Source organism: Melanerpes formicivorus, unplaced genomic scaffold (assembly GCF_026170545.1).
Source record: "Melanerpes formicivorus ecotype bairdi unplaced genomic scaffold, bMelFor1.0.p_v2 SCAF_9, whole genome shotgun sequence".
NCBI lineage: Eukaryota > Metazoa > Chordata > Aves > Piciformes > Picidae > Melanerpes > Melanerpes formicivorus.
In genome coordinates this window covers 4436538-4448921 of record NW_027142361.1, presented here as the reverse complement: position 1 = coordinate 4448921, position 12384 = coordinate 4436538, and the positions used below count along the sequence as shown (strand labels likewise).

At 45.0% G+C, this 12384-nt stretch overlaps 1 protein-coding gene across 1 annotated transcript in view; it reads left to right on the top strand.

Moving 5' to 3' along the window:
* Window positions 1-12384, top strand: part of SUPT3H (SPT3 homolog, SAGA and STAGA complex component) — a 690133-nt gene that overhangs the window by 17227 nt on the left and 660522 nt on the right. Inside the window, 1 exon segment of the mRNA XM_068143262.1 lies at window positions 159-253. Coding sequence (XP_067999363.1) covers window positions 159-253 — 95 coding nt within the window.

The window sequence follows — 12384 nt, the reverse complement described above, 5'->3', positions numbered from 1 at the left end:
TCTACAGTGTCTCAGAGTAGGCTGTGCTTTTTGCATGCAGAATCTTTCAATTCAGGTCTACCCTCAAAAGCTTTTTTCCCTTTTGCATATCTAGTGTGACATGTGCACACTGTCTCTAAAATAAAAGTATTCTAAGTACTTTGTCTTTGTTTCCTCAGATGAGCAGCACTGTGGCTAGCCCAATGTCAACAGTTGCCTCTTCAAGCAGTGGAAGAAAATCAACAAGTTTTACACCTGAATTGCAAAGTATGATGTAAGTAATCAGTCAACATATCTGGTGATATCTGCATTTTGTATGTGCCTTTTTCACTGGTTTCTTAGAATGCATGTATTAGAAGGGTGATGGGAGAAGGAGGAAGTAGTATTAACAATGGAACTGTTAGTGCTTTACCTCTGATTTGCAGAAATTCAGAGGTGACTTGGGAAAATAAAAAACACATTCTGTACTGAAAGAGAAAATCCTGCTCAGTTAAAGAAATTAAATTTTAGTATTAGTTCAGAATTTGTTAGAGACCTATTTTGTCAGGGAAAGCTAAGCTTCCTGTTGGCCTATGCACTTATTTATCTATTTTGTATTGACATCTTTCAGTGCTAATACAGAGAGGTACACTCCTGAGATCATATTGGTGATGAAATTAAGATGTGGAACACTTCTAAATAACTGGATGTTGGCAGATAGGAAATAAACTGTTTAAAAGTGTTATTTGCTATTGCAACTTAACAGTGGTTTCTTAGAAATTCAGTTCCAAGCCGTGATATTACAGGATTTTGTACTTTACAATTTCTAAAACATGGGCTGTTACTTAAACAGGTGGGTTTTGTCAGTCCTACAGAGTCTTGCATAACCAGAAGGATTTCTTCTGGAGGAAAAAAAAGTCTTTATTTTGACCAGTTACCTAATACACTCTGAATTTCCTTTTTGCACAAAAGCAATGCATACATCAAAAAGTTTGGCTTGCCACTACACAGATTATTATTTTTATTTTTTTTTAAACTTTTTATCTTCTCCTTTCTATGTCTATCCAAGACCCTGTACTGTCAGGGGGAGGGGGAAAGAAAGTAATGATCTTGTTTCCATGTGGATTTGTGCCCCACATTTATCAAACACTTTAAAGGACATTTCAAACTAGAGCTGAAGAGATCTAAACTCTAAGGCTGCAGATGGAGAGCTGGGATGTAGTGCCTCATGTCTAAATCATACTTTGTCATTTAAATATGATTATGAATGTTACTTATGGAGCAAGGGGAGAGGATACACATTTGCCAGTTGCTGAGGTCAGCTGCACATAAAAGGTAGCTTTGCTTTATGAAATTTTGTAAAATCATCTTAAAGAGTTCCCCCTTGTGTTCATTTGTCACAAGATGAAAGCTAGTTCCAGAGTACTGAGAGAGAAATCCATGGTTTCAAAAGACAATGTTAATCAGCGTTTCTTTTCACTAGAGTCTTGGCTTGGAATGCTGTACAAGATATTGTTTAAATTAGAATAAGGTAAAGAGCAATGGATTTAACCAGGAATTCTGGGCTACTGATTTATACCCACATTGGAAAACAGTATTTGAAAGCTTCTTTTCAAAGCTAATTTTTAATCAGCTATATATAATTAGAACAGTTTCAGCATGGGTAGATAACTGTTTTAATGATAAGGAAATTTTCTTCATTAAAATTATGCTGTCCTCACTTCTACCTTGATACTATCCCAATCACTTCATTTTAGGTTATTAATTGTTGAAGGTATATCGATTGGAACTAGATTATCCTTGTGGTCCCTTCCAACCCTGACTGATACTATGATTTATTTGCATGTGACTTTTAATAGAATAATAGAATTAAAAAAACAGGTTGGAAGAGACCTTCAAGATCATCGCATCCAACCCATCAACCAGTCCAACCCAAATAAACCATGGCACCAAGCACGCCATCAAGTCTCCTCCTGAACACCTCCAATGATGGTGATTCCACCACCTCCCCGGGCAGCCCATTCCAATGGGCAATCACTCTCTCTGTATAGAACTTCTTCCTAACATCCAACCTAAACCTCCCCTGGTGCAGCCTGAGACTGTGTCCTCTTGTTCTGGTACTGGCTGCCTGGGAGAAGAGACCAACCCCCACCTGTCTACAACCTCCCTTCAGGTAGTTGTAGAGAGCAATAAGGTCACCCCTGAGTCATCTCCTCTTCAGGCTAAGCAGCCTCAGTTCCCTTAGCCTCTCTTCATAGGGCTTGTGTTCCAAATCCCTCACCAACTTCGTTGCCCTTCTCTGGACTCCTTCCAGCAAGTCAACATCCTTCCTAAACTGAGGGGCCCAGAACTGGACACAGTACTCGAGGTGTGGCCTAACCAGTGCAGTGTACAGGGGCAGAATGACCTCCCTGCTCCTGCTGGCCACACTGTTCTTGATGCAAGCCAGGGTGCCATTGGCCCTCTTGTCTGCCTGGGCACACTGCAGGCTCATGTTCAGCCTACCATCAACCAGTACCCCCAGGTCCCTCTCTGCCTGGCTGCTCTCCAGCCGCTCTGACCCCAGCCTGTAGCACTGCATGGGGTTGTTGTGGCCAATGTGCAGAACCCGGCATTTGGATGTGTTAAATCTCATGCCGTTGGACTCTGCCCATCTGTCCAGCCTGTCGAGGTCCCTCTGCAGAGCCTCTCTACCCTCCAGCAGATCAACTCCTGCCCCCAGCTTGTTGTCATCAGCAAATTTACTGATGATGGACTCAATGCCCTCATCCAGATCATCAATAAAGATGTTAAAGAGGATGGGGCCCAGCACTGATCCTTGGGGCACACCGCTAGTGACTGGCCACCAGCTGGATGTGGCACCATTCACCACCACTCTCTGGGCTCCTAACCCATCGCAGTGTGCTCCCGTCCAAGCCATGGGCTGACAGTTTGGTCAGGAGTTTGCTATGGGGGATGGTATCAAAGGCCTTGCTGAGGTCCAGGTAGACTACATCCACAGGCCTCCCCACATCCACCAGGTGGGTCACCTGATCATAGAAGGAGATCAGGTTGGTCAGGCAGGACCTGCCCTTCCTAAATCCATGCTGGCTAGGCCTGATCCCTTGGCCATCCTGTAAGTGCTGTAAATAATTGCAATGCCATATAATAAAATGGTAAATCTTCATGTTGTGTGCCAAGTTTTGCACCCTTCCTGCTCTCAGCCTCTCTGGCTCCTTGCTTGATACTTTTAGGTGATTCAGGAGTTTAGGTAGATACAATAGGGGTAATAATGCTGTCTTGTTTGTTTTGTCATGTGACTCCACAGCACTTGCTGCCATGTAGCAGTTTCTGATTTGAATTTTTATATGGGCAGTACAGATAAAAGGAATTAACTCGTCTCTTAAAATCTACAAAGAGTTCCCTGCCCAAAAGTGGAAGATAAAATTTCTTTTCAGTTAAATGTCCTTACAAGACTACTAGATTAAGTGGAGCATAGAATGTATTCCACAAGTATTTTTCTCTGTAATGTAAATGAGATTACAAACTGTTTCCTGTGCATTGAGTCTTCTAAAATAGATGAATATTTGGTTATAGACCCAGTGGTTTGCTGTATTCAGTTCTTTTCAGATAGAAAAATATTAGTTATCTCCTTCAACAGAAATATTTTTAGTTGTTGTTTGTCCAGTTCTGGGCCCCTCAGTTTAAGAAGGACATGGAGACGCTTGGGTGTGTCCAGAGAAGGGCAACCAGGCTGGTGGAGAGGCCTTGAGCACAAGCCCTATGAGGAGAGGCTGAGGGAGCTGGGGTTGATTAGCCTGGAGGAGACTCAGGGGAGACCTCATTGTTCTCTACAACTACCTGAAGGGTGGTTGTAGCCAGGAGGGGGTTGGTCTCTTCCCCCAGGCAACCTGCACCAGAACAAGGGGACACAGTCTCAAGCTGCACCGGGGAGGTTTAGACTCGAGGTGAGGAGGAAGTTCTTCACCGAGCGAGTCATTTGTCATTGGAACGAGTTGCCCAGGGAGGTGGTTGAGTCATCGACCCTGGAGGTGTTCAAGGGGAAATTGGACATGGTACTTGGTGCCATGGTCTAGTCATGAGGTCTTGAGTGATAGGTTGGACTTGATGATCTTTGAGGTCTCTTCCAACCTTGGTGATACTGTGAGAAAAAGATAATTGTTGCTTATGGTGAAGAAAATAACTGTAACTGTGTTTAAAAAAAACAAAAACAACAACCCAACAACAAAAAGGTAGCCATTAAGTTTGGAGTCAGAGAAGCCTGTGCATCAATTTGGATCAGTATCTGGGGAGCCTGAAAGTTATTTAATTGTAGACTTCCTGGTAAGTATTTTGAAACTACCTTCCCCGCCAGGATACACATGATTGTCAGAATGTAGAAGTTATTGTTGGCCATATAAATGGAAGAAATAAACATTTTTCCTATTGCTTCAGAACTGGTGCAGTTATACTTTGAGAGCTATGCAAACAGATCTTTAGACTTTTCTCAGTTTCATTAAAATAGTAGGAACAGAAGAAACTCATTGAATGTTGACAGTTACATTTTTATTGTTTGCTGGAAAAAGACTTTTAGTGCCAGGGATGAACCATGTGGAGAGAAAAAGAGACAGCTATTCCTTCTGGCCAGGACTGCAAAATGAAGCTCCCCTTTTCAAAGAACTTTCAAGACTCTGACAGTAGCTGGTTTTGGTTTTTTTATAAACTTCATAATTTAGGAAGTGACATTCTTTCATTTAAGCAGTTTATGACAAATTCTTGCTGACATCTTAAGATCCTGGGAAAAATAGTAAAGGCTGGAGCAATACAGTGGGGAAAGGGTAACAACATTCTTAAAGAAAAGAAAATAGAGACTGTCTGCATGATTAGTTTTGTGGAGTAGGATCACCTTTTTCATACGGATTATAATCCACAATATGAAGAGTAACTTCCACATGTCCTGCCCTTTTCAACAACAATAAAGTGTGCAGCAAGATGAATTTAAAAAATAATTCATAGAGGGACACGAGGTGCTAATCCAGGCTGGCATTTGGTGATTTGTGCTGATGTTTAAAAATGGGCTGTTGGATTATTTTTTTTTTAGGGATTTAAAAGGCAGCAGGAAGGCAGAAAAACTATTTGAATTAGAATATCAAGTCCTGTTATAATGCGGTGGTAAGATCTGGAAGTCTGTGGATAACTGTGCCTCATGGTGTGAAGAGGGCATCTTTTTGATTAACTTACCTACAGCATTGAAGTTTTGAGTTGAGGTTTGTTTTCCTGGAATGCTTAAAATGTATATGTAATGTTCAGATTGTGAGTAATCCCATTTCAGGTGAGGCAGTTGATCATGTGCTACATCTTTTATCTCTGTTACACTTGTTTTTGAACCACAGCATTAGGGAATTAGCTGATTCCTTTTGCAGAATTGTAATTCTGTGACAAGTTTACGATTTTTTTCTGATTTATTTCAGAACTGAGAAAATGTATAGGAAACTTGCAATAAAATTAAAACACAGGCTTAATGTATAAAGTTGCTCATTATCTGTGTTTTCTACTAAGACGGTTCTGGTTTTCTATTTATGTTTAAAATATTTACTTGGATTTCGATGAATTTCTGTTTCTGTTCTGTATGATATTTAATGTTTGTGTAAATAGTATTAAGTATAACTGGTGATAGTACTTGATATACTGACTGCATTAAAAGGAATACAGAAATGTCAGTGTTGCAGATCACTCAAACATGTCAGTTTGCAGAGTAGTACCTTTCATAGTGTCATGGTTTAATTCAGGGTTGGAAGGGACCACAAGGATCATCTAGTTCCAACCCCCCTGCCATGGGCAGGGACACCCCACACTAGATCAGGCTGGCCAGAGCCTCATCCAGCCTGCTCTTAAACACCCTCAGGGACGGGGCCTCGACCACCTCCCTGGACAACCCATTCCAGGGTTTCACCACTCTCATGGTGAAAAACCTTCTCCTCACATCTAGCCTGAATCTCCCCAGCTCCAGCTTCATTCCATTCCCCCTAGTCCTATCACTACCTGAGATCCTGAGAATTCCCTCCCCAGCCTTCCTGTAGGCCCCTTTCAGATACTGGAAGGCCACAATTAGGTCACCTCGGAGCCTTCTCTTCTGCAGACTGAACAGCCGCAACTTCCTTCAGTCTGTCCTCGTAGGAGAGGTGCTCCAGCCCTCTGATCATCCTTGTGGCCCTTCTCTGGACACGTTCCAGCACCTCCACATCCCTCTTGTAATAGGGGCTCCAGAACTGGACACAGTACTCCAGGTGGGGTCTCACCAGGGCTGAGTAGAGGGGGAGGATCACCTCCCTCGACCTGCTGGCCACACTTCTCCTGATGCAGCCCAGGATCTGATTGGCTTTGCGGGCTGCAAGTGCACACTGAGAGCTCATGTTGAGCTTTTTGTCCACCAGCACCCCCAAGTCTCTCTCCTCTGGGCTACTTTCCAGCCAGTCACTGCCCAGCCTGTATTTGTGCCTGGGACTGCGTCGACCCCGATGCAGGACTCTGCACTTGCTCCTATTGAACTTCATGAGGTTGGCTTGTGCCCACCTCTCCAGCCTGTCAAGGTCCCTCTGGATGGCCTCCCTTCCCTCCAGCGCGTCTGCTGCACCACACAGCTTGGTGTCATCAGCAAACTTGCTGAGGGTGCACTCAATGCCACTGTCCATGTCACTGACAAAGATGTTGAACAAGACAGGTCCCAGGACTGATCCCTGAGGGACTCCGCTTGTCACTGGCCTCCACTGTGACATGGACCCATTGACAGCCACTCTTTGGGTGCGGCCATCAAGCCAGTTCCATATCCATCTAGTGGTCCACCCATCAAACCCATGTGTCACCAGTTTGGAGACCAGGATGTGGTGTGGGACAGTGTCGAAGGCTTTGCTCAGGTCCAGGTAAATGACATCAGTTGCTTGCCCCTCATCTATTAATTTTGTCACCTGCTCATAGAAGGCCACCAGGTTGGTCAGGCAGGATTTGCCCTTGGCAAAGCCATGCTGACTGTTCCCAATCACCTCTTCACTATTCTTTTGAGCGAGTAGTGACTCCAGGAGGATCTGTTCCATGATCTTTCCAGGCACAGAGGTGAGACTGACTGGCCTGTAGTTCCCTGGTTCCTCCTTCTTGCCCTTTTTGAAGATGGGGGCAATGTTTCCCCTTTTCCAGTCTGTGGGGACTTCCCCAGATTTCCATGACTTTTGAAATATAATAGAGAGGGGTTTAGCAACCTCCTCTGCCAGTTCTCTCAGCACCCGTGGGTGTATCCCGTCGGGTCCCATGGGCTTGAACACTTTCAGGTTCTTCAGGTGATCACGAACCTGATCTGCACTTACAATGGGCAGTTCTTCCTCCCCGTCCGTGGCATTGTCTTCCATAACATCAGGAGTGTGGCTAGAGGCCCTTGCAGTGAAGACTGAGGTAAAGAAGTTATTAAGTACCTCAGCCTTTTCCTCATCACTTGTGACCATGTCACCAGTTTCCTTTCTGAGGGGGCCCACACCTTCCCTAGTCTTCTTCTTCCCATTAATATACCTGTAGAAGTTCTTAGTGTTCCCTTTAATCTCCCTGACCAGATTCAATTCAAACTCTGCTTTGGCTTTCCTAACCAGGACTCTTGCTGCTTGGGCAGCTTCCTTCTATTCCCCCTGTTCTACCTGTCCTTCTCTCCACTTCCTGTAGAGTTTCCTTTTAAGTAATAGTGTGTCCAGTAGCTCCTTGCCCATCCAGGCAGGCCTCCTAGCATTCTTACCTGCTTGTCTCTTTGTTGGTATACAGAGCTCCTGGACACAGAGGAGGTGGTCCTTGAATACTGACCAGCTGTCCTGGGTCCCTCTTCCCTCCAGGGTTTTGTCCCACAACACTTTGGCTAGCAGATACCTGAAGCCATCAATATCTGCACGCCTAAAGTCTAGGGTCGTGAGCTTGGAATACTTCCTCCTGATTGCCCTGAGGATATTAAATTCAACTGCTTCATGGTCACTGCAGCCAAGGCCGTCTCTGAGCCTCACATTGCTTACCAGCCCTTCCCTGTTGGTGAGAACAAGGTCCAGCATAGCACCATTTCTTGTTGGTTCCTATACCATTTGGAGGAGGAAGTTGTCTTCTATGCAGTCCAGGAACATCCTGGATTGCTGGTGCCTTGCTGTGTTGTCCCTCCAGCAGATGTCAGAGTGGTTGAAATCACCCATGAGGACCAGGGCTTGTGACCTGGAAGCCGCTTCTATTTGCCTATAGAGGGCCTCATCTGCTTGGATCTGCTGGTCAGGTGGCCTGTAGGAGACCCCCACAGTAATATTTCCTTCCCCTGTCCTGCCTTTAATTTTAACCCATACACTCTCAACTAGCTCATCATCCCTCCCCAGGTGGAGCTCCACTGATTCCAACTGGCTATTGACATAGAGGGCAACACCTCCTCCTCTCCTTCCCTGCCTATCCTTCCTAAAGATTTTATACCCATCTATCCCTACATTCCAGTCATAGGAATCATCCCACCAAGTTTCAGTAACAGCCACTATGTCGTGGCATCCCAGCAGCATCGTGGCCCTTAACTCATCCTGTTTATTGCCCAAGCTGCCACATTCGCATAGAAGCACTTCAGCTGGGCTGGCCCTGTCCTCCTCTTGTGCCAAATCCCCTCGGTTTCCACAGAATGTCCTGGTGGATCATTCGTGGCTTGCCTCAGGGCAGCAAGTTGAGAGCCCTTACCAGCTCTCCTTCTCTCTACTGCTGGTGAGCTGCCCCTCTGTTTGTCACCAGCCAGCAGGAGACTATTAACCCCTTCCCCCTTCAAATCTAGTTTAAAGCCCTATCAATGAGCCCTGCCAATTCCTGCCCCAGGATTCTTATCCCCCTCTGGGACAAGTGTGTCCCATGAGTTGTTTTCAGCTCAGGTGCCTTGAAAACCAATCCATGATTGTGGAACCCAAAGCCCTGTCGATGGCACCAGCCCCTGAGCCATGAATTGATCTGTCGGCCCTTCCTCAGTGTATCCTCATCCATTGCTGACGTTAGAGGGGTGGCAGAGAACACGACTTGAGCCCCTGATCCCTTTAGCATTTGCCCTAAGGTTCTGAAGTCTTTTTTAATAGATTGTGAGCCTCTCATTGTTACATCGTCACTGCCCACCTGAAAGACCAGCAGTGGGTAGTAGTCTGGAGGACTCACGAGGTTGGGAATTCTATCTACAACATCTTTTACTTGGGCACCAGGGAGGCAGCTGACCGCTCTATGAAATGGGTCTGGTCTGCATATTGGGCCCTGTGTTCCCCTCAGTAGGGAGTCTCCTAAGACGATGACACATTAATATGTTTTGCATTTAATTGTTAAGACCTTGGAAGTCTTTGCTGTTTATCTTACAATAATCTTTTAGAAGTTTAGAATGCTGCATAGATTTTGCTTTGGTTCCACATTCTTTATTTGTGTTTGGGTATTTTTATTATGTTATCACAGAATTTACAGCAGTAGGTGTTAATAATTTAAGAATTTCTCAGCAAGTCTAGTACATCTTGCTGAGGTTTGACTTACATAGTTTCATTTGCCTGATCTACTACCTGTTTCCAAACAAGCTGCTAACCTTAGGTCAGTTAACTTAGTCCTGCCCAGTAGATTCACAACTGTGATGATGTCACAGTAGCCATTGAAATTCATCATTAGGTTGAGATTATCTACTTTGCAGTATAAGCACTACTTATACAACAAATTTCTGGGAACCATGACATACTAAACACTTAGGTTGAACAGTCTGCCTCAGTAAAATGTGTTGTTTTTCTGAAGCTATTTCAGCTTTTTCCAAAAAAAAAAAATACTAGTTACCACAATCTGAAGTTAATTGGGAAGTTCTCATTGATTCAGTGTGGATTTGTTTTCCTCTGATAAGTGGTGGTGTTAATGGGTCTGATGTGGGACCAGTGCTGTTTAAACATCTTTGTTGGTGATGCTGACAGTGGGATTGGGGCACCCGCAGCAACTTTACCAATGACATCAAGCCGTGTGGTATTTGTGTTGAATGGAAGGGATGCTGTTTAGAGGGGCCTGGACAGGCTTGAGAGGTGGGCCCCATGCCAACCTCATGAAGTTCAGCAAAGTCAAGTACGGTGTCCTGTATCTGTGTGGGGACAATCCCAAGCACAAATACAGGCTGAGTGGAGAATGGATAGAAAGTAGATCTGAAGAGAAGGACTTGGATTGATGAGAAACTCAACACGAGCCTGCAATGTGTGCTTGCAGCCCAGAAAGTCAACTAAAACCTGGGCCACATCAAAGAAGCATTATCAAGGGAGGTGGTGATTATCCTGCTCTGCTCCATTCTTGAGATCCCACCTTCAGTTCTGTGTCTAGCTCTGGAGCCCCTAACACAGGAAGGACATAGGACTATTAGAGCAGGGTCAGAAATATGATCTGAGAGATTGAGCACCTTTGCTCTGAAGACAGGCTGAAAGACTTGGCATTGTTCAGCCTGGAGAAGAGAAGGCTCTGGGGAGACTTTATAGCTACATTTCAGTGTATGAAGGATACAGGATAGCTGGAGAGAGATTTTTCTGGGCTGCAAGCACATGTTGCAGGCTCGCATTGAGTTTCTCATCAACCAGTGCTCCCAGTTCTTCCCAGGACAGCTCTCTATCTATTCTGTGCCCAGTACTTATTTGTGCTTGGGCTTTTCTCAACCCAGGTGCAGGACCTTATACTTGGCCTTGTTGAACTTCATGTTTTCTCCTTCTGATGTATTTGGCTAACACTTGGTGAATTGAGTTGGATTACAATTTGTTGAGCATTGAATGCTCTGGAAAATCTCACTGATTTCTTCTAGTATCAGATATGAAATTTAATTTGAGATACAGAAATGCAAATTCTGTTTGATAACAACAGTCCTTATGCATGCTAAAATGGTGTTTTCTCATCAGTTAGGAAGTTCAGGCAGTTTGCTCACTGCTGAGCAAGTGCATGCCATATGTAACATTAAAGAAATGTTGTGATTCATGCAGCTGCACATTGCCAAACTGGCTTGTGTGTGTCTATTAATCCAGTTTTGAATATTAAAATAATTCTAAGTGCTTTGAATCATTCAGACTACATGCTAACTAAAAAAACCTCCTGACCTAATAAAAACAAAAAACCCAAACAAAACCAACCCCAATACTAAAAAAATTACATAATGTGTTTTGTGCTCTTTGCAAGACAATTTGCCATGGAATGTTCTACCTGAGGTGTGGCATTATATGATTTAATAAAATGACTTTTAAAATACATTCTTTGTCTGATTTCTAGCTCTTGTCCAGAAATCATTGCCATTCTTCTTAGTTGTTACAGTCAGCCTGCTGCTTGGGTCTGGATAAACATCTAATTTTGTTATCCTAGGTGTCAAAATTAAAAAATGTTGTTGGTTGGCTTTTCTTTTTTTTAAAATCTCTTTGTGACAATGGGTTTAGTTGATGATAAGTCCCATTTTTAGCAGTTTCATAGTTTCATTCAGGGTTGGAAGGCACCACAAGGATCATCTAGTTCCAACCCCCCTGCCACGGGCAGGGACACCCCACACTAGATCAGGCTGGCCAGAGCCTCATCCAGCCTGCTCTTAAACACCCCCAGGGACGGGGCCTCGACCACCTCCCTGGACAACACATTCCAGGGTTTCACCACTCTCATGGTGAAGAACCTCCTCCTCACATCCAGCCTGAATCTCCCCACCTCCAGCTTCATTCCATTCCCCCTAGTCCTATCACTACCTGGGATCTTGAGAAGTCCCTCCCCAGCCTTCCTGTAGGCCCCCTTCAGATACTGGAAGGCGACAATTAGGTCACCTCGGAGCCTTCTCTTCTGCAGACTGAACAGCCCCAACTCCTTCAGTCTGTCCTCATAGGAGAGGTGCTCCAGCCCTCTGATCATCCTTGTGGCCCTTCTCTGGACACGTTCCAGCACCTCCACATCCCTCTTGTAATAGGGGCTCCAGAACTGGACACAGTACTCCAGGTGGGGTCTCACCAGGGCTGAGTAGAGGGGGAGGATCACCTCCCTCGACCTGCTGGCCACACTTCTCCTGATGCAGCCCAGGATCTGATTGGCTTTGCGGGCTGCAAGTGCACACTGAGAGCGCATGTTGAGCTTTTTGTCCACCAGCACCCCCAAGTCTCTCTCCTCAGGGCTACTTTCCAGCCAGTCACTGCCCAGCCTGTATTTGTGCCTGGGATTGCCTCGACCCAGATGCAGGACCCTGCACTTGCTCTTATTGAACTTCATGAGGTTGGCTTGTGCCCACCTCTCCAGCCTGTCAAGGTCCCTCTGGATGGCCTCCCTTCCCTCCAGCGTGTCTGCTGCACCACACAGCTTGGTGTCATCAGCAAACTTGCTGAGGGTGCACTCAATGCCACTGTCCATGTCCCCCACAAAGATGTTGAACAAGACAGGTCCCAGGACTGATCCCTGAGG